The 22633-nt window shown below is 40.8% G+C and overlaps 1 protein-coding gene across 5 annotated transcripts in view; it reads left to right on the top strand.

The window, feature by feature from the left end:
* Helq (helicase, POLQ like) overlaps positions 1-22633 on the top strand; it is a 40172-nt gene that overhangs the window by 9053 nt on the left and 8486 nt on the right. For 3 of the 5 annotated variants that reach the window (XR_010047683.1, XM_063249342.1, XM_003469403.5), the window contains exons 5-14: positions 274-346; positions 6456-6553; positions 9458-9556; positions 12024-12169; positions 13759-13998; positions 15085-15226; positions 15861-15965; positions 17956-18178; positions 18348-18505; positions 20544-20642. Coding sequence is in view for 4 of the 5 variants with exons in the window: in XM_063249342.1 (XP_063105412.1) it covers positions 274-346; positions 6456-6553; positions 9458-9556; positions 12024-12169; positions 13759-13998; positions 15085-15226; positions 15861-15965; positions 17956-18178; positions 18348-18505; positions 20544-20642 (1383 nt within the window). In the remaining variant the exon portion in view is untranslated. Of the gene's footprint in view, positions 1-273; positions 347-6455; positions 6554-6606; positions 7921-9457; positions 9557-12023; positions 12170-13758; positions 13999-15084; positions 15227-15860; positions 15966-17955; positions 18179-18347; positions 18506-20543; positions 20643-22633 lie in introns of those variants that run through there. The other 2 variants (XM_063249344.1, XM_063249343.1) reach the window with 2 other exon arrangements.

Below are 22633 nucleotides of genomic sequence, written 5' to 3'. Positions count from 1 at the left end.
CTTAAAGTACCAATAGGCAGATAAGGTCTTTTTTTTCCCCCTGTGGTGCTGGGGAACAAACCCAGGGCCTTATGCATGCAAGGCAAGAACTCTACACCGAGCCACGTCCCTAGCCCCATAGATAAGGTGTTGATGCTATAGGTTTTATAACCAAAATATTGAAGAGTTAAAAACCAAAGGTTGTACAGTCATCCCATACAGAGATGTTTGTGGTTTATGTGAGCATTATGTGAAGAATCACTCTCCACTTTTTGTTTTGTTTTAATCTCAAAGTTGCACATGATTGGTGAAGGGAGCCGTGGTGCCATACTGGAAATGACCCTAGCAAAAGTCCTCTACACAAGCAGTAAGTATTTTCAGACTTTAATCCAGAGACCTAGCTATAAAGAATTCATGTGATCACCAGGTTATGCAGATGAAGGTTTTACCTTCGGTTTTAAATTTCTAAACTGAGTTTATAAATGTGCATTGGGGGAATAGCTAGGTAAGCAGAACTATGAAGGTAAATGATACTAGCATTGGAGGAATCTCTGTTACTTTCCTACCCTTGCTAGCTCCTGTCACCACAGTGTGTCTCTTTCTCTGAAGTGGAAAGGATGTTGCCCTGGCCTGAAGGACAGCTCCAAGGTCATGTGCGAGAACACGCAGAAAGCTGCCTGCAGTGCCTGCCTAGCACCCAGCCTTCAGCAAGGCTTTGGCTCTGCCAGCTGCCTTTCCCCCTCATCACACCGGTAAAGAAGTACATTTAGTCACTTTAGGAACTACTTGTGGCACTGAGTAGTCTTTTTTTTTTTTGAGACGAGGTCTCGCTGTGCAGTTTAGGCTGGCCTTGAGCTCACTTTGTTGCCCAGGCTGGTCTCAAACTTGCAACAATCCTCCTGTCTCAGCCTCCCGAGTGCTGGGATTACAGGCATGAGCCACCACAGCTGGCTCTGAGTAGTCTTGAAATGCAGAGAAATGCAGATTACAGATGTCTCCGTATTGATGTAAAATTGCAGGGCTTACATATAGGACAAGGATTAGCCATGAAGGGAGGAGATGCTGTAGGTTGATCCTGGGATTTCATACATTCTAGGTGCTTTACCCCTGAGCTATCCCTTGGACCTCCAAAGTTATTTTTAAACATTTGACAGCAGATGGTAGCATTTTATAATCATTTATTTTTAAATTATTTATTAAACATCTACTATGTGCCAGGAGGTACTACGTCAAGTGCTAGAGATACAGAATAAGTAGAATAAAGTACTGTACCTGCCTTTAGTCTGTATTTCAGTGAAAATAAACAGATGGTAAGCAGATAAACAAGACATAGGGTGTGTCAAATGGGGTAGATTCTGTACACCTGAAAGCAGAGGAAGACCAGTCAGCCACTTCTCAATCTCAGTGTATGCTGTCTTTGCCTTAGTTTTTCTTTAGTATCTGTTTATTCTTTTCCCTTGGGTGTGGGAATATCCTTCTCTCTTGGCTTTCTCTGTACGAGGGACCCTACCTTAGCACTGAGAGATACACATCATGATGACTAAGGACACACACAAGTGAGATCCAAATCTTGGCCCTAACCCTCACCCTCACCCTAGCCCTAAATTGAAATATGATGTAATTTGTACTTCAAAAAGCTTGAGTTTTGGATTCTTTTTATATGAAGTCATCTTGGAGTCAGGAAATCCAATCCTACATTAATATATATGAGGTACAAAAATGTAAGAGGAAGGGCTGGGGGTTTAGCTCAGCCGTGTAAGCGCCTGCCTTGCAAGCAGGCAGTCGTGAGTTCGATCCCCGGTACCGATAAAAACGAAAAAAGACCAAAAAAAGAAAAATGAAACAAAAAAAAATGTAAGAGGAATGAAAGTAACAGACATACCAATCTGTACAGTACAGCCTCACAGTTAAATGTTTTTCCTGTCTCAGGTACATGGCCCAGGGAGGGAGGTCGTGCTGACTTTGCCTGCTTCCTAGGGCATCACACATGGGGAACTGGACTGGAGCCTTCCACACTGATTGGCTGCAAGGAGAGCAAGAATTAGTCTTTTAGAGCATCTAACGTGGTACCCACCACTCAGTGGATACTTACTTGCTGTTGTGTAGCTGTCTTTCAGTCACTAGTACTTAGCAGTTGAATCAAGTTATCCTCTTTAGTTTTTCCTTCTAGATTTTGTTCTGTGATACCTCGCTGGCTGCGCACTTTACACAATGGTGTTACAGCAGACTCATGTTCCTGTTTCCTACAGTGATGACCATCCATAGTCCTGAGTTTAAGCACTTCCTGTGTACTGACCACTCCGACTCTGTACTTTCAGCTCTCACTTCTCTTTTGAGTAACACCATCTACCAAAGGCTCGGTCAAAGCCTAATTAATTTCTTTTGGATCCATTTTTTTCTTCTTATTATTTTTACCTTTTTATTAGTACATTTATAATATATAACATTTACGTTCTGTGGAAGGAACTGGTACATGTACATAGCACATATCAACTCATTTTTTTTTTTTTTTTGGTCTTTTTTCATGACTGCCTGCTTGCAAGGCAGGCGCTTATGCTGCTGAGCTAAATCCCCAGCCCCTGTTAACTCATTTTTTAAAATCCACTTTTCCTTCTTTTCCTCTCCTCTCCACTCATCTCTTGAGTCCCTTCTTTTTATTTTTCGTACATGTTTGTGATACATAATGTTTACGTCCCCTATGTGGAGTCGGGGCGTGTATATAACACATCTTAACTCCTTTCATAAGCTTCCCCTCCTCCCTTCCATTTTTTTAAACAAAATATAAAAGGATAAAAATCATACAGAATTTAGAAAAAAATAGTAAGAAAAATAGTAGTTAAGTCCATTGCATATTGTTATATTAAAAATTGCATATTGTTAATATTAAAAATATTTGTTCATATTACAAGATTTAAGCATGAAAAAAGATCAATCAATGAAAACATAAACTTTTGATGAAGAGAGATTAGTAGCATAGTTATCTATCCTGCATGTATGTACATCCACACATATGTACATATATACCGATATACATATAATCTTTTCCTTTCCCCTATCCTAATTGTTCTTTCCTTTTGAGTACTTTCTTTCCCATTCATTTTCATAACGTCTCTTCTACGTTTTGGATCTTATTACTTTCAGTTTGTTTTTTTTTTTACACTAGGGAGTCAATATAATATTTACATGCATGAGTTTGATTTCTCTCACTTATGAGGATGGTCTTAGGTTGTATCCATCTACCTATAAAAAGCCTCAAGTTTATCCTCCATTTAATCTTTGGCATGTGTACAGCCAGTTTTCCCAGCACTATTTATTAAAGAGGCTATCTTTCTTCCAGCTAATGTGTTTGGCACCTTTGTCAAAGATAAGGTTGGCTTTGTGTATCTGGGGTTGTTTCTGTATCTTCTTTTTTTTTTTTTTTTTTTTTTGTCTTTTTCCTTTTTATCGGTACCGGAGATGGAACTCATGACTGCCTGCTTCCAAGGCAGGCGCTTATGCCACTGAGCTAAATCCCTAGCCCCCTGTTTCTGTATCTTCTAATCTGTTCCACTGACCTTTGGGTCTATTTTTCTGCCAGTACCACACTGGGGTTTTTTGTTGTTGGTTTTTTGGTACTGGCAATCAAACTCATGACCTTGTGCTTGCCAGGCAGGCACTTAGGCCACTGAGCTAAATCCCCACCCCTATACTGTTGTTGTCACAGTAACTTTATAATTTCAAGTTAGGAACTGTGATGCCCCATGCCTTGCCTTTGTTGCCCAGGATTGCCTTTGCTATTCTAGGTCTCTTCTGGTTCCAGATGAATTTTGGGATTGTTTGCTCTAATTCTGTGAGATACACTATTGGAATTTTGGTTGAGAATGCACTCAATCTGCATAGTAATTTTGGTAGTATGGCTGTTTTCACTGCATTGGTTCTGATACAGTATAGCTCTCCATTTTCTAATATGCCCTTCAATCTCCTTTGTCAGAGTAGTGTAGTTTTCAATGTAAAGGGCTTTTAAATCCTGTGTTAGATTGATTCCTAGTTACAGATGTTATAAAAGGTATTGTTTCCCTGATTTTTCTCTTAGTGAGCTTGTTATTTGTGTACAGGAAGGCTGTTGATTTTTGAATGCTGACCTTGTAACCACCTGCATTACTGAATTTTCTTATTAAATCTAGAAGTTTTTGGTGGAGTTTTGGGGTCTTCTAAGTAGAGTGTCATGTCATCTGCAAATAATGTTTAACTTCTTCCTTTCTTATCTTTATTCCTTTTATTTCTTTCTCTTGTCTAATTGCTCCAGCTAAAGTTTTCAAGACTATGTTAAATAGGAGTGGTGATAGACATCCTTGTCTTGATACTGATTTTATAGTGAAAGCTTTCAGTTTTTGTCCATTTTGTATGATGTTGGCTGTTGGTTTGTCGTAGATGGCTTTCTTTCTTTTTTTTTTTTTTTTTTTTTTTTTTTTTTGATATTGGGAATCAAGCTCACATCCAAGCAAATTCCAGGCAAGCACTGTGCTGCTGTGCTATATCCCCACCCTTACCAGATTGAGATAAAGGCCACTATTCTGATTTTCTGCAGTGGTTTTTTTTTTTTTTAAATCATGAATGGGTACTGGAATTTGATAAAAGCTTTTTTCTGCATCTGTTGAGAGGATCATATGATTTTTATCCTTGATTCTTTAGTATAGTGTATTACATTTATGGATTTATATATGTTGAACCATCCTGATCCTTGGGATGAATCCCTCTTGATCATGATGTATAATCTTCCTGACTATATGCTGCATTGTTTGCCAGTCTTATTAAGGGTTTTTGCATCTATATTCATTAGGGAAGCTGGCCTGTAATTCTCTTTATTAGTTGGGTCCTTCTCTGGTTTTGGTATCAGGGTAATGCTTGCTTCCAGAAATGAGTTTGGAAGTATTACTTCCCTTTCAATCTCGTTAAATTCTATAAATTTCTTGTAGAATTCAGCAGCAAATCCATCAGGGCCTCAGCTTCACTCTGTTGATAGGTTTTTATTTATTTATTTTTGGTACCGGTGATTGAACTCACGACCTCAAGTTTGCCAAGCAGTCACTTATGCCACTGACCTAAACCCCCAGCCCTGTTCATAGGTTTTTAATTTCATTGATTGATACTGATTTACTTAGAATTTTTATATCTTATTTTAGCTTTGGTAATTCATATGTATCTAGGAATCTGCCTATTTCTTCTGTATTTTCCATCTTATTAGAATACAAGTTTACAGAGTAGGTATAGATGATTTTCTGGATTTCTGCAGGGTCTGTTATGATTTCATCCTTTTCATTCCTAATTGCATGGATATGAGTCTTTTTTTTTCCTTTTTTGATAAGACTGGCTAAGGGTTTGTCAATTTTATTTCATCTTTCAAAGAACCAGGTCTTGGATTCACTAATTCTTTCTATTATTTTTGTTAGTCTCCAGTGTGTTAGTTGCTGCCCTGACCTTTATAATTTTCTCCCTTGTAATAGCTTTTGGTTTAGCCTGTTCTTTCTTTTCTAGAAGTTTGAGCTTCAACATTAAGTTGTTTATATGCACTTGTTCTGTTTTCCTGATATGGGTATTTACTGCTATAAATTTCCCTCTTAACACCGCTTTGTGTCCCATTAGTGTACTTTTATTTTTTAAAAATTTGACAAAGCTGAGCATGGTGGTACACACCTGTAATCCCAGCACTCGGGAGGCTGAGTCAAGGGGATCACCTTGAGTCTGAGGCCAGCCTGGACTCCGTAGTGAGTCCAGACCAGCCTGAACTACGTAGGAAGGCTCTGTCTCAAAAAACATATCTAATGAACAACTTTCCTCACAGCAAGCGGTCGGGACCCACCTACCTTGTCTTCTGCACTCCGCTGTGTCTCTAGTCCCACCTCAGGCGTATTTTGAAAATGCTTATACGGATGATCCAGATAAACAGCCATACACAGATTTATACTCAGATTTTTGCTCAGACCTCTGAATCAGTATCATACTTCTTTCCAAGCTTGAAAGTTCTGTAGAATTCTAAGTAGTACCTTTTGGAGTAGCTGAAAGGTTTCATCTTTGGAATACTAGATTAATAGTCTGGTAGTGTATAGGTTGGTGACCTTAATCAGAAAATCTAAAATCCAGTGTACTTCAGAGCACATGATGGGTTGCAGTCAGAATACAGGCGTCCTAAAAATTTTGAGTGTGGAAGGTATGTGAAACGGAAGTACATTCTATGTTGTGCCGTGGGTCACTTCCCCAAGATGCTATTCTAGAAAGCTAAAAAGACTGGAATCTGAATCACTTGTGGCCCATGTGGTTCAGGTGAAGGGTACTCAACAGGTATTTGCCTTTTCTCATCCCTCTGCCCTTGCCCAGATTGCTTAGGAAGAATTTAGAGCATTAAAACGTTGCCAACATTCTTTTATGGTATAGTAACACTTTTTTTTTTCTTCTAATAACATATTTTAATACTCTGAGGTTTTTTTTTTTTTTTTCAGAAACAACTCAAATTATTGGTATGAGCGCGACATTAAACAACGTCCAGGATCTGCAGACGTTCCTGCAGGCAGAGTACTACAGCAGTCAGTTTAGACCAGTATGTACTTTAGGTTTACACATATGACTGACCCTCTCCTCTGAGAAACAGAGACGCGAGCTGGTGACTGAACGCCTCTGTGGAGCAGGAGACATCAGTTTCAGCCACCGAGACTGCTTGGGATCGTGCAAGTGGACCTGAACTCTGCGGGTTAAGGGGTCTTGGCTGGGGTCCCTATTGCATCTGTAGCATCTGAAACAATGGCTACTGAGCCCGCAGGGGACATTCATGGAATGAATTTTTTTTTTTTTTAGCTTTATTTCATTTTTTCATTTATTATTCTCCAAAGTAAATTTCTCATTTGGCCAAAATTTAGTGAGACGTATTTGTCTCCTTAAATCATTATCTGAAAATATTTTCAAGTGTCTATGCTGTGGTAATTGTTATACTTATTTTAATGAATTAAGACTTAACTCAGAGGGTTTTTTTTTTTTTTTTTTTTTTTTTTGGTACCGGGGATGGAGCTCGAGACCTTGCACTTTCTGGACAGGCACTTAGGCCACTGAGCTAAATCCAGGACAAATTTAAAATTTTTTTTTTTTTTTTCGTACTGGGGATCGAACTCATGACCTCACGCTTACCAGGCAAGTGCTTGAGCCACTGAGCTAAATCCCTGGCCCCCTTGACTTAGATTTAAATTTAAACTCCTCCATAACAACATTCCCAAGATGGTTGAAGAAAGTAAACAAATACACCTCAGTTACTTGAAAGTAGCTTAAAATGAACATGTGCTATGTACAGTACCAGTGTGAATGTTACTGTGTCAAATAGGTTTTCAAAAATAACTTGAGAATCACCAAATTTTGATTTGAAATTTGATATGTTTACATTCACACCAATATGCAAATTTTTAAAAGCTATTTTTTGACCTTGCATATCACATTAGATACTGTCTATTTTAAGTGTAATGAGCTGTGTTTGTAAACTGTTTGTTCACAGATAACTTACATTGAAAACAATATAGTGGTATTTAGAATTACAACTGATAACTGACAGAATCACAACAAAATTTTCAATCTTCAGAAATAACTCCATAACAACAAGTGTAAACACCAAAGGTCACTCACACTCCTGTAACAGATACAACACGTGTGGTTCCTCTGCATGTGTGACTACAGGGGCTTTAGCTACTATTTTATTTAAGGGAAAAAGGGTAAAAAAGTGAAGCAAGAACTTTTAAGTTGAAGCATTTTTAAGATTTGGCTATCTCAGAAAAGTGAAAATCTGTGTAGCTGTCCTTTTCTACCTCATACTTAACAAAACTTAAAACTGAAGAGTTTCTTCTCATTTCACGATATCTATTGTACATTTTAGGTCTGACTACTCTTTCAGCTCCTCACACTGGGGAGACAATAGTGTTTACACAGGTGAGTCTGGTTTATTTCACTTAGGAGTACGGTCTCGGTCTCGAGTTGCATCCATTTACCTATAAAACCACCCAGTTATAGCTGAGTAGTACTCCACTGTAAAAAAAATACCACATCTTTTTTCTGTTCCTCAGTTGATGGACATTGGGGTTGTTTCCAAGATCTGGCTATTACCAATTGTGCTGCTATAAACATCGGTGCACATATATCACTGTGACATGATGTTTTTAATTTTTGGGGGAACATAACCTGAAGGGGTAAAACTGGGTTAAATGACACTGCTAATCCTAGTTTTTTGAGGAATCTCCAGTCTGATTTCCACAGTGATTGCACCAATCTATACGCCCATCAACAGTGGAGAAGGGTGCTTTTTCCCCACAGCCCCTCTAGCATTTGTTATTGCTTGATTACTTGATGATAGCCATCTTTCTGGAGTGAGGTGGAATCTCAGTGTTTTAATTGCATTTCTCAAATGACCAATGATGTGGAACATTTTTTCATATTTTTATTTGCCATTTGTATTTCTTTATCTGAGAAGTGCGTGTTCATCTCTGATGCCCATTTTTGGATTGAGTTTTTGACTTTGGGAGGTCTGACTTTTTTTGATTGCTTTATATGTTTTAGATATAAGTCCTTTGTCTAAGGGACAACTGGCCATAATTTTTTCCCATTCTGTGGACTGTCTTTTTACTCTGTTGGTGATTTCTTTTGATGTGCAAAAACTGTTTAATAAGGTGAGATCCCATTTGTTGATTTCCCATGCAATCTGGGTTTTGTTCATGAGTTCTCTGGCCATACCTATGTCTTCAAGATTTCTATTTATTTTCTCTTCCAGTAGGTTTAGTGTTTCTATTTTATTTTATTTGATACCAGGGATTGGACTTGTGACCTTGCACTTGCCAGGCAGGTGCTTGTGCTGCTAAACTATATCCCCAGCTCTAGTGCTTCTGTTTTATTATTTAGATCTTTGATCCCTTTTGACTTTAGTGCATGGTGACAGACATGTGTCTAGTTTTAATCTTTGGCCTGTAGAGAGCCAGTTTCCCCAGCAGCATTTACTGAAGAGGCTTCTTTCTTCAGTGAACACTCTTGGCCCCTCTATCAAAGACCAGGTGGCTGAGTGTGTTTGGAGTTGTATCTGCATCTTTTATTCTGTTTCACTGATCCTCAGGTCTGGTGGGTTTTTTGGTTTTGGTTTTGTTTTGTTTTTTTAAGACAGTAGTTTTATAGAAAGAAGGAAAGGAACAGGAAAAATATGTATATATACAAGATAGTTAAGATAGTTATACTACTAATTTCTCTTACTTCACTGAAAAGAAAGTTTTGTGCTAATACTGTTTTGGACAGTTTTTCATTCCTGTGTCTTGGACTCTGAGGAACTGCATTGAAGATGACAGTACATGATATGTTAACCATTGTTGCTCTCCCATTGTTATGAAACTGTGTGGGTTTTTTTCTCTTTAAAGTGTTTTTTAAAAACTGAAAGAAGGACTCATGTGTATGTGTGGTATTAATTGAAAATTTCCTCTTAATTCAGGTTGAGTTAAAAGAATATCTGAAGATAAATGACACAATATATGAAGTTGACCGCAAAGCTGAAAGCAGTATCACTGTCTCACGCCTCCTTCCCCATCAGGTAACATCAGTAATCCTGCAGTATTTTTTTTTTTTTTTTTTTTTTTTTGTCTTTTTCATTTTTTTCGGTACCAGGGATCGAACTCATGACCGCCTGCTTGCAAGGCAGGTGCTTATGCCGCTGAGCTAAATCCCCAGCCCCAATCCTGCAGTCTTCGCTTCCCACACTTGTACCCGGCTGTCCTGGGCACCACAGGGAGTCACGCTGGGGCCACGAGTGGTCATGCATATTGTGGCGTGCACTGGACGACACATAGACTGCTCGCTCGGCTAGTTAGTTCCCGTCTTCTTCACAGTGGCCATTAACAGCCTTGCACTTGGTGAGCAGGTGCCCCACCCCTGAGCTCTGCCCCGTCTCCAGATTCCAGCTTTAACCCAAATCACACCGTATTTCTTTCCTCAACATTTTACCTTTGGGGGCTGGAATTTCTGTAGTTGCTGAATGCAGCATGCCATGTGAAAATCAGTCTGGAGTGATGGTGGCTGTGTTACCTCAATCCAGAGTTTTAAAGATGCTAACATTGTGTTACTTCCTGTTAGTGAGCCATGTGTCTACTGAAGAATTAAAATATTATTTATTCAAATGGCTACTAAATTGGAGGAAGTAAAAATTTATGAAGTTGTTTGGACCTGACTAATAAAACTTAAATATTTATTTTGGCCTTGGGACTCTGAACCAAGAAAATCTGGAACCCTCTTCTGTAAATGTTTATTCAGTCAGCAGCATGAACAAAGAATAATTATAGTCCATATAGTTGGTATATTGAATATAAAAATGACTGCCATTAATCCCAGCTATCAGGGTGGCTGAGGCAGAAGGATCACAAGCTCAAGGCCAGCTTTGGCAACTGAGTGAAACACTGTCTCAAGACAGTAGTGTTGTCAGGTGCACACACCTGTAATCCCAGCACCCCAGGAGGCTGTGGCAGGGGAACATGGGTCTGCGCGCAGCTCCAGCGTGTAGCAAGACAGTGTCTTAAAAGGTAAAAGTTAGAAGGAAGCTGGAGACACAGCTCAGTGTGAAAGCCTGGATTCAATCTCCAGTACTTGCAACCAGTCAGTCCATCAGATTTTCTCTTCCTCCTCTTCTCCCTCCTCTTCTTCCTCTTCTTCTGGTTGCTGCTTCTGTTTTCTTCTGGTTTTTGAGGCATAGTATTACTATGTAACTCAGGCCGGCCATGAATTCACAGTGATCCTCCTGCCTCAGCCTCCCCATCCTGGGGTTACAGGTGTGCACCACTATGGCTAGCTCCAATCAGATTTTTAAAGGGTTGGATATTAAAAAGAGAAAAAAGAATTTTATAGCAGGTTTTGAATTCTATAAGATATTCTAAATCTATATCTTAATTTTCAATAAAACAAAAAAGACTAAAGAGATTTTAAATAACTATTCTTTTCTTTCCAAGTTCCTTATGACTGCAGATTTCAAGTGTTGCCCTAATTCAGCATTACAGTATTTTTTATTTCTGAAAGTATGTCCTTTAGTGTTAGTAAATCTGTGTTTTTGATAACTCCTGGTAGTAATAAAGAGCATATTTACTGATAATTAATAAAGAACTTATTCATTCAGCTCTTCAACTACTGTCAGGTCAAACATAGAAGAAGGATATATCTGTTTCTCTCTGTGGACTTTCTTGTTCTGCATTGGTACAAATGGGCATGTAGTAGAGTTATTAATAACATCAATTACTTTCACTTCTGCAATTTAATGCACTTCTTTAATTCTTTTTTTTCAAGCTAAGTATACCTAACAGACAGACCTGTAACAAATAACCTAAGCGGAAGGTAAACTTTAACACTTTGATGTTAATAAGCTCCATCTTGTCTTTTAAATGATCAGATTCACTGAGAAGTTCAGTGGTTTACTTACCTTTCAAATTCACAGTGGTTTAATTGGAATAGTTTTATTTTCAGTTGTTTGATTTTATTGTCTGTGATGGTATGAACAGCTATTTTGAAGAAAACAAGAAATTATAATAGCTAGTGCTGATTTAATATCAGCTTGTTTTGAAGTCCCATCAAACTTTTGTTCTTCTGTCTCCATTGGTTTTATCATGTTATCTTATTGGATTTTATTATATGTGATAGTCCAAACAAAATTTTTTATAGACAAGGAGATAATAAAACCATTGTTTGTTTTCTGTTAGTTGGTTCTAAATACTCTGTAATACTTTTACCCTCTTGAATGGTTTTACACTGTCTTGTTATGTTTGATATAATTTCATATTATACTCAAATATTCACGGAAAGAGACACTATACGGTAACTACTGTTAGGTCGGGTTATCCTGTCGTAAAACACTACGTTGCTTAAATTGTTCTGTTTTGACCTGTGTTGTTATGTCCTCTTTCATCTTAATCTCTCCCTTTTTTAAATATATTTTTTAAATTAAAAAAAATCACGGTGGTAACAAAAACACATGTTTGCAGTTACTAAGTCCCTGGTTCCTGCATCTTGTTGTTTTGCAGTATTCTGATTCCTTAAAAAAGATGGATCCTGATCATTTGGTGGCATTGGTGACAGAAGTTATACCCAATTATTCCTGCTTAATTTTTTGTCCCAGTAAGAAGAACTGTGAAAATGTAGCAGAAATGTTATGCAAATTTTTAAACAAGTACGTTAACCTTTTACAAGTATTCTGTTCTATTTATACACGAATTATAGGCTGTTATGTTATTTCTTGAATACTCATTACTTCTTGCATAACATTATTTGTTTTACTAGATTTTGAAGCAGTTGACCTGAAGAAAGAAAATTAAACTGTGAAATTCACATTTAAAATAGACAGTTTACACTGGGCATGGTAGTGCACCCCTGTTATCCCAGTACTTGGGAGGTTGAGGCAGAAAGATCTCTGTGAGTTCAAGGACAGCCTGAGCTACATAGTGAGATGCTGTCTCAAAAAATCAAAATAAATAAATAATGAAATAGAAAATTCCCAAAGTTACAGTAAGAAAATGCTAACCTGTATAAACTTCTTTTAGATGAGCAATTCAGAACCTTGAAAGTTGAGTGAATCACCTTGGAGAGCTTAAAAATCCCAATGTCTGTGCTACTGCTTAGACAAATCAGAGTTTCTGGGAGTGGGACCAGGCAAGTGCCACATACAGGGGGCTAACGAAAGGACTGATCACTGTGGGGACAAGTGACATCCTCCTCATAACCTTTTCAGGAATGAAATGCCAGAGTTTCTGTTTTCACTTACATCATGTGGATGTGTGAGTTTAATTTCCTAGGTAGCTTAGCAATACATTGGTTTGGAATTCTGTGATTCTTCAGTGTTGACTGTTTTGCTCAGTATGAAGTGACTTTAGATACTAATAGTTCAGGAGACACCTGTTTGTGCCCTGTGTTGTTTTATCATTTTTTGCAGACTTCTTGGCTCTTGGCTAGGACTCCACACTAGTAAGAGACTGTCAACCTAGATTCTAATCTAATTACCCTCCAGCTCTCTTCCCAGTCTTCCTGCCGCAGATTCATCTACAGTGGAGTTACAGTCATTGAATAGTACATGTTTGGGATAAGATCAGGGAGTTGCTCACTTTGGTAGCAGATGATCTACTATTATAGTGTGAATTACCATGCAAGTATTCTCATTGTCTTAGAATAAGACATTAATGTACTCAGTAAGTCATTTATTTTCTTAGGATAATTTATGATAGATACTTGAATTGGTTATTTTTCTTAAATAATCTAAGGTGACTTGAAGTGATTAGAGATGCTAACATTTAGGATATTACTCAGGTTTCTAAAGTTCTAGTGTTTAGGCAGTAGTTTACCACATGACCGTGTAATAAGTGTAATTTAATGCCTGTGTCTGTCTCCAGGGAGGAAAATGTGTGCCTCAGAGTAGAACAAAGCATGCCCTATGGGATGCATACAGCAGAAAAAAAACAATCAGGGCATACGGAGCAAGGGGCTAAACCGGTGTGCAAGGATGAACCTGAAACTATACACAGTGTTTTTTTACTTGAATAGACATATTTTTTGTTCACTTTAGCCGGGTTTTCATAGAGTCCAGGACTCCACAAGAAGATTGAGTTCATGAGGTCAGAATCTAAACTCCAAGCCCCTCCCTGTGCACTTACATTAGTGTAGCTTGTTACGGCAGAGCTGTGCCCGGCTGTGCTCAGGTGAACATGCTGCGCGCTCCTCCTTCACTGTGAAGTCAAGAGCGCCTGCTTCTCACTGCGTGTTTTCCAGGGAGTACCTGAAGCACAGGGAGCAGGAGAAATGTGAGCTGCTGAAGAACCTGAGGGACAGCAGCGGGGGCCACCTGTGTCCTGTCCTGAAGCGCACCGTGCCCTTCGGCGCCGCCTACCACCACAGCGGCCTGACCGGCGAGGAGCGGAAGCTGCTGGAGGGCGCCTACTCAGCTGGCGTCCTCTGCCTGCTGGCCTGCACGTCCACGCTGGCGGCCGGGGTCAACCTGCCTGCGCGCAGGTAGGCGGGGAGCGCTGCCCTGATCGCAGCGAGTTAGCTGGCACGATCCCAGGACAGGATGGGAAGTTACCGGATGTTTGCTGGATTGACTGATTGGTTTATTTCCTTGAATATTTTAGTGAAAAATGACATTAGATTTTCTTCTGTTAGAATTCCTTCCTTCGCATGTGCTCTCCCTATCTGGGGTTTGATAGTAGGGTCTGGAGTTCTGCTTGTGTAGAAAAAGTTGGCATACTTTTTACCATGTTTGTCCTCTGAAAGAGTTTATTTAACGTAAGAATTTCCTTGAAATCTTGAAATACTGTCTATAAGATCACTTAAGTCCAGTATCTTTTTTCTTTTTCATATATCTAGCTAGATAGATATACAAAGTTTTACTTTAAATATATTACTGCCAAGTTGAACTTTTTTTTTTCAAGTTGAACTTCTTGTCAGTGTAATAGGACCTTTTTCCTTCATTTAATGATTTTGCTTTGAATAGCATCTCATTTTTTGCTAGGTTCATTTTTATTTTATTTTTAATCTTTGTCACTGATAAATTTTCCATTTTTCAGACACCTGAAGAACACATTGGAAGCAGTATATCTTAATTCTATTATTTCCAGTGGGCTACTCTTAAAATTTTAACCTTTGAAATCAAAATATTTTTCATCACTTCAGAATTAATAGCCTCTCCCTGAGCATAAAGGAATGGTGACACTTGTATGTTTTCTGTCCTATGTATGTTATAATTGCCTCAACATTTTTTTAAAGTTTACTTTTATATTTTACATTTTTCGTGGTGTTGTTCTCTGCTTCTGTAACTTCAGCTAGATGAGTTGAGGTCTCTTAGACTGAACTTGCAACTTACAAATTGAAATCTAAATGACAGTGCTGGCAGTTACTTACCTGAGCTTCAGACAACTCTTGTAAGAATATTTAAATAAATAGGCTGCTACTAGCTTTTTGTGAGAATTACAGGTAACTTCCAATCTTTTGAGTTAATGTGTTACTAAAATAACATTACCTAGATGGGAAAAGTTTTAAAAATAGATGCTATTGGTATAGGTGGAACATCACTTGTAATTAATTTTATGAATTCCCTAGAGTTATTTTAAGAGCTCCCTACGTTGCTAAAGAATTTTTAAAGAAGAGTCAATATAAACAGATGATTGGCAGAGCTGGCCGTGCTGGAATAGATACCGTTGGGGAAAGTATACTTATATTACAAGAAAAAGACAAGCAAAAGGTAAGCTCAGTCTGGCTGGTGGGTCCCCGACCACAGTGGTCTGTGTTCTACTCTTGTATGAGGTCATCTTTTAAAAACTAATCACTAATTTTTTATGTGATGCAGCCTTCTATATGATGAAAAATCAGGGAATATAATTTGAAGATTTTTGCATTTTAGAGATGAAAAGTATTTTTCCTATTTATCTTTCTTAATTTTATAAGGATACCTGGTAACTTCTCCTTCTTTCATCATTTGGGGTGGCTTGGTTTGGTTTGGGCTGGTCTCTGTTGGCTTTCTAAGATTTATACAAATATAAAATCTTTACATGAGACACTATTTATTCTTTGTTTTTTTGTTGTTGTTGTTGTGTTTGTTTGTTTGTTTGTTGCTGGGGTTGAACTTACAACCTTGCGCTTGCCAAACAGGCGCTTATGCCACTGAGCTAAATCCCTGCCCCCCCCCTTTTTTTTTAATTTTTTGAGACAAGGTCTCTTCATCTTTCTTAGACTAGCCTTGAACTTGTGGCAATCTTTCTGCCTCAGCCTCTTAAGTGCTGGGATCACATGCATGCACCAGCATGCGTGGTATAACACCATTTATACTTAATAGTAACTCAGAACCTAGTATTTTAATCCTGCTTTAACTTCTGTAGGTCTTGGAGCTAATAAGCAGACCACCAGAAAACTGTTACAGCCATCTTGTTCAGCAATTCACCAAGGGAATCCAAGCTTTGTTTCTCTCTTTGATTGGCCTAAAGGTACTTTTTAAACCTTACTTCTGTTGGCTGAGATAATGAAGTTAAAGTTTATGTAGACACTAACTGAACCTCATTCATAGACCTATCTTAAAGCCCCACTTCCTAAACAGAAAGCTGTAAAACACTGCTGAGAAAAATTAAAGATTTAAGTAAGTGGAGAAAGATCCACGCATTGAATTGAAGCATTTCATTTTGTTCATATGTTACTTCTCAAGTGGATCGATACAGTCTGTCTGATCCCAATAAAATCCCAACAGTTTTTTTGGGTAGAAATTGCTATATTTTGGTGGAAGGACTCAGCACGTCCCAGGACACCAGAGCATGCAGGGTAACGGTAGACAGAACTGCTGTGGCCAGAGACTGTGGGTTCATCATCCTGGCCACGCCCAGCTGTTTCACTGAGATTGTTTTAGTGACCAGACTACAGCCTGAAGTCCAGGCAGCAGGCAGCTCAGTGGCAGGCCGTCACTGAGCTGCCCGCGGAAGCGGACCCCAGTGGCCAGGGCCAGGCCTGAGCAGGCCTGCCCATCAGGGCTGCTCGCCCCCTCACATTGGAGCTCACAGTAGCGCTCTGCTTGTGGGGCAGCCTGGAATTGTAGGCAGGGCTGGCAGCCAGGGCCTCTGTTGGGCTGGAACAGAAGTGGAAATCAAGTCCTGCACGCGGGAACTACTGGGAGGTTGAGGTTAGAGCAAGGAAGGGCGAGGTCCTCCATTTGGGCAGCGTCAGAGCAGGAGATGGAGGTGAGCTCCCAAGGCCCATCCTCCCTCCCAGTGCTCAACTTCACCCTCAGCCCCTGCCTGGTGCAGCTCGGTCTCACCCACCTTCAGGCTTTAGCTTCCCATCACTCCTGCAGGATGCCTTCCCTGTGCCTGTGTCCAGCCAGTCCGCAGGTCTACGTTGCTCTCCTGGAGCAGGGCCTATCAGCCAGGCACTGTGCTCTCATTGCTTGCCCCAACAGAATGTAAGCCTTCAGAGGCACGGCTCCCCTTTTTCTCATTGGTCACTGAGTCCGGCACCTAGTCAGTCCTTGGCATGTGGATGGCACACTACATATCCGTGTTATTGAAACTGACCCTGGAGTTGAGCCTGGCTGAACTTGCAGGTTGGGGCATCAGTGAAGAATCCAGGCTTGAGAAGGGGTTAGGTTGGAGGCACAGGCTGGCCTGGCAGAGTTAAACAGCTGTGTTACAAAGCTTTTCAGGGAGGGATAGAAAAACAACATACACCTGTGATCCCAGCACTCTGGGAGGCTGAGGCAGGAGGACTGCAAGTTGGAGCCCATACTAGCAACTTAGGGACTTAGTAAGACCTTGTCTCAAGAAACAAAAAAGGGAAATGTATGCTCATTTAAAAAAGAAAAAAAAGGTCAGTAAGGCCATGAAAACACATTAAAGAAATAAAAAAATTAAAGGGGCTAGGAAGGTAGCTCTGGGGATGGGCCCTGGATTCAGTTCTCAGTACCACAGATTGAAGGAAAGGTAGAGGGGTGGTGAAGGTGCCTCTGTAGTTGGGAGGGAGCAGGCTGGAGAGCGCACTGCCAACCCACAGACGGGGTCCGTCCTCGCTGCCTTTGAAGTATGATCAGCGTAGTTGAATAGACACTGAGAATAATGACTATGAAAAGGGAAGAGAGAAGCGATAGCGCAGTGCCTCGCCCGTGGTGGGTTTGTTGTCCCTCATCTGGCTCAGGTGAGGTAGCCCCTTAGGGCCCTGGGGCAGGGTACCCCGGAAGTGTGAGACAGCGATGCTTCCTGATGGGCCTATTCTAGTTTCCCATGCTGATTTCTTTGAAATTGGCTAACAAAAGATTATTCTACTGCAGAGTCAACTCTATGGCTGCACACCAAGTAGGATTTAAAGGGCCTCTAAAATTACACATCCACTCTTTGACTGACTATATGCTGGCTTTTTAATGGTCATCTTGCTTACTGTACAAAATGTTGCCTCTAATTAAGGAAAATGCTCCAATGATGTCCTAAATTGTTTCAGATTGCAACAAATCTTGGTGACATATATAACTTCATGAATGGTACACTCTTTGGTGTTCAGCAAAAGATTTTATTGAAAGAAAAAAGTCTCTGGGAAGTAACTGTTGAATCACTTAGATACCTGACAGAAAAGGGGCTCCTACAAAAAAAACATGTTTCGGAGTCTGGAGAAGAGTTGCAGTGTAATTTTCATATTACCAAATTGGGGCAAGCTTCTTTTAAGGGTAAGATTTTACTTATGTATTAATATAACCTGAGGAAATGTGCTGGGGAGAAATAAAATTGCTCTTTCTTTGGAGTGCATTTGTGGTTTATATCAGTAACATTACTCTTACAAGCTGATGAGCTCACGTCCATCCTAGTAAAGATGGGCTACGTTTGCCTTTCTTTCAGGAACTATAGATCTGGCTTACTGTGACACTCTCTACAGAGACCTGAAGAAGGGTCTGGAAGGTCTGGTGCTGGAAAACCTCCTGCACCTGATCTACCTGACGACTCCCTACGACCTGGTTTCTCAGTGTGACCCCAATTGGATGATATACTTTAGACAGGTGAGAAGAGAAGGTTTTTAAACTTAGCCTTTGCTTTTAGGGATAATATGATTTTTATAATGAGTATTTACTTTTTTTCTCTACTGAAATATACTAAAATTGGGCCTTTTGTCTTTCAGTTTTTAAAAATAGTAATATGGCAATAGTATCTGGTTTGACTTGAGCGTTACTTTTCTATTAAATATATTCAATATTGGGGAAAAAAACAGGAAAAGAACAAAAAAGAGGAGAGGACTATCCCTGGTCTGCTTCCCCAGGGACAGTTCTGCCGGGGTGCATCTTCACGCCCGTGTGCAGGGAAAGCAGGGGAAGCCCTTGCCGTGGCTGCCGATGGAGTCCTCTGCAGGCTGCGTGGGCGCCGAGCACTGTGGGCCCGAGGCCCAAAGACATGGCTCAGAGGGGCCGTTTATTTGTAGCCAGTACAAGGTGGAACAAAGCCCAGCAGGGCACAGGCTGCTGTGATGACCGTGGAGCACAGGCTGGCAGAAGGCACACACCGGGCAGACGCAGTGCGCACCTTTTTCCTCTGTGCTGAGGGTGGAACCCAGGGCCTCGGGTTTCACGGATGGACTTTACCACTTGTTACATTCCTGTCTCCTGGTCTTCAGCTCTGGAGCTCAGGAACTCTTTCTGTTTGGGGGTGGAGGGAGTCTTTTTGAGACAGGGTCTCACTATGCAGTTCAGGCTGGCTCTAGGCTCACTTTGTAGCCCAGGCTGGTCTCAATCTTTCAGCATCCTCAATCTTTCAGCAACCTCCTGCCTCAACATCCTGAGTTCTGGGATTACAGACATGTGGCACCATGCCTGGCAGCTACTCTGCTGCCTTTTCAATGTCATATTTGAAAATAATTACCATAGGCCTTTTTAAAAAGTGGTGCTATGTAGTACAGTTACTTTTGAGACCTTTCCCTCTGCCATGGCCACGGCAGTGTTAAGCATTGTACTGGTCCCTGGAAGCCAGCACTCGTGGCTGTGTCCTTAAGAGACGCATTGTTAGACACCTTCACCAGTCTGCACCCCAGAGTGAACCCCAGTGAGTACAGCTAGCGTGGCCTAGCCTGTGTTCTCTTCTCAGGCCACAGTCATATGTCTGGGAGGTGACTGAAACCCTTGCGAATGCTTAAGTTTAAAAGCATGCATTGTAGTAGCAGACACACTGCCAGAAATCCCACCAACACACTCCTGCCACAGGACATTGACCCTGGCAGTCTGTCCACCCTGGGGCCCTTCTCAAAGTCCTCTTTTTTTTTTTTTTTTTTTGATCTTTTTGAGACAAGGTCTCTCTGAGGCTCTGGCTGGCCGTGGACCCACTTTGTAGCCAGGCTGGTGTCAAATTTGCACAATCCTCCTGCCTCAGCCTTCCAGGGGCTGGGATTACAGAAGTGCGCCACCAGGCCCAGCCCTCAAATTCCGGACTCAAGGGTGTTTTTATAAATCTCTTTACTTCTGATTATAATCAGAACATAAAATGCACCCACCAACAAAAAGGCAGCTCCTGAACACATGGTGGAGCACCACAGTCTGCCGTGTTCCCAGAGCTGTACGCTGTGGCCTCGGGCTCTTCCCCACAGTCACAGTGACCAGGGAGGGAATGTTTTAAGTCCATTCAGAAAACTAACACATTAGTTAATTCAGGGTTGAGGCAGCCACAACAGCACAACGGAAGACGGGAAAGGGGCTTCCAGAAGTGCTACGGCCGTGGCGGAGTGATGGGCTGAGTGTGTCCAAAGCACGGGGAGCCAGCATCACGCTGAGGGGACTTGCGGGGGTGCAGCTGTCACTGCAGAAAGCTTCCAAAGAGACAGGCACACCCAGTGTGTGGCCAGTGTAGGCTGAAACATCACTTTGCCACCGAAGACTGATTCTACTAAAGTATGTCATATTCTAAAGTTATAGTTTTAAAACTTGTGATATAGTAAATAAAGTTATATGAGCTTTATCGTTAAACTCATGAAAATGTGCCCTAATAGGAGATTTAGTTCAAATGATAGGTTTTCTGAAATTTAATCTGAGTTTAGTTCACTGTCTCTCTGTGCAGATTGGTCAGCTCAGTCCCGCTGAGCAGCGTGTGGCCACGCTCCTGGGGGTCTCTGAGAGCTACGTGGCCAAGAAGGCGGCAGGCCAGGCCACCAGGAAGGTACCGTCACCCTTCTCCTAAGTAACGACTGAGTGTGCTGAGCCAGACTAACACCATTACCCACTCCTTTGCTGTCCTGGTCCGTTAGCTCCCGTTCCAGTCCTGGAGGGCAGAGGGCACCCCACGGGAGGGTGACAGGCTGGCATACCGCCGCGTGGTGCCTCACGTTGTGGTGGCTCAGATGCAGTCAGTAGGCATGGACTGAGTGTCAACACGTAAACTAATTTTACTTTTTCTTTTTTTAAATTTATTCTTTTTATTGCTATATATTTGTCATACACGTTGATCACATTCCTCAAAGGGAATTTGCACCTGTACATAACACATCTCAATTCTTTTTCCCCATCCCCCTACCCTTCCTTCAACGCTTTTTTTCTCCTCATTTATTTGGGTTTTTGTTTTTGTTGTTATTGTTTGTTCATCTTTTTGAGACAGGGTCTTGCTATGTAGTTCAGACTGGCCTTGAATTTACTACGTTGCCTACAGTGGCCTTGAACTCACAGCATTTCTCCTGCCTCAGTCTCCCAAGTGCTGGGATTACAGGCTTGTGCCACCATGCCCAGCTTCTGTTACTATTTAGTCAATATATTTTGATTAAACTAATGTCTAAAGTAGTACAGTGTGAATTTATCTTAATTACGAATGAGTTACCAGTTTAATATTTTAGAAGTATCAATACTAGGACTTCTGAAGAATGTTATATTTACTAGAAATCAAATTGATTTTGCCATGTCAAAAACTATTTCCCATTTTTAACAAGTCTTGCAAAAGATCTTAAAATTGATATTTTGCCATGCAAAAATTATATCATTTTTCTTGGCTTAGGAAATACATTCTAAGCAAAACCTACATTAGCTCAATTTATAGTTAAAGACACATTAAAATTGGAAATGTAAAAAGCTGTCTTATCCTATTTGCTATTCAGCTCTTAGGCTTTTAATCCTAATGCTGTTAAAAAGGGAGATCCATCCTAACTCTCATTTCCAACATTTTTCTACTACAGTAGAAGATGCATTCTTTTTTTTTCCCTTGTCTTTTTCCTTTTTATCGGTACTGAGGATCGAACTAATGACTGCCTGCTTGCAAGGCAGGTGCCTATGCTGCTGAGCTAAATCCCCAGCCCCAGAAGATGCATACTTGGTTCTGGGTTTGGTTTTGGTTTTTGTCACCGGCTGGCCTCAAACTAACAATCCTCCTGGCTCAGGCTTCCAAGTTCTGGGGCTACAGGTATGAGCCACCACACCTGGCAGACAAACTAAATTTTATATTGTATACTTAACTTTTCACGTTCTTTTTTCCCTTTGATTTTAAGCATGAGTTAGTTTCCAAATTAGCTTGATACGAGCAGTGAAACACCTGATGTGGACAATAGACACCACAAGAAAAGGAGGTACACACAACCAGTTATTAGCGACAGGAAGCATTTTTCTCATTGTTTTGAAAATAGTAACAATTTCTCATGACCATGTGGAAGTCACAGCGTATTTACTCACTTTACAACTTTACTCACTTTACAAGCCTATCACCCTGTTTATCTGCGAGCATTTGTGTAACTTACAGCCACAGTCATACCCATCCCCACTATGTAAGTGCCACGGAAAATGTAAGAGCTGCAGGGCTCCTCCCTGTGTGTCCTGCATTTCCTAGAGCTGTTGTAACAAATTTCACCATCCTGCACTGAAATCAAGAGGAAATGCTCGGTGTAGCTCTGCTGCAGAGGGACCACATGGCATCCTGTGAGACTGTGGGCCCAGCCCCTCACACCAAAACACCCCAGAAGGAAAGCAGCACCCCTAGGAATCTGTCCTCTTCCGATTCTGGAGCTGGGAGCTGCAGGACACAGGCCCCTCGTTAGTGGTTCCTGCAGGGGCAGGGTTGTCTCCGCCCTTGGTGCTGGCTGTGCACAGAGGCCCCGCTCTACGCCAGCCTGTGTCCTGCATGACTTCTCAGGGTCCTCTCCTTCTCACGGGATAGTAGCCACTGAATTGAGG

Source organism: Cavia porcellus, unplaced genomic scaffold, assembly GCF_034190915.1.
Source record: "Cavia porcellus strain 051 isolate PalLab524CR breed Dunkin Hartley unplaced genomic scaffold, mCavPor4.1 scaffold_5, whole genome shotgun sequence".
Taxonomy (NCBI): domain Eukaryota; kingdom Metazoa; phylum Chordata; class Mammalia; order Rodentia; family Caviidae; genus Cavia; species Cavia porcellus.
Note: the sequence above shows the minus strand (reverse complement) of the source record. Positions and strands in the feature narration are given on the sequence as shown.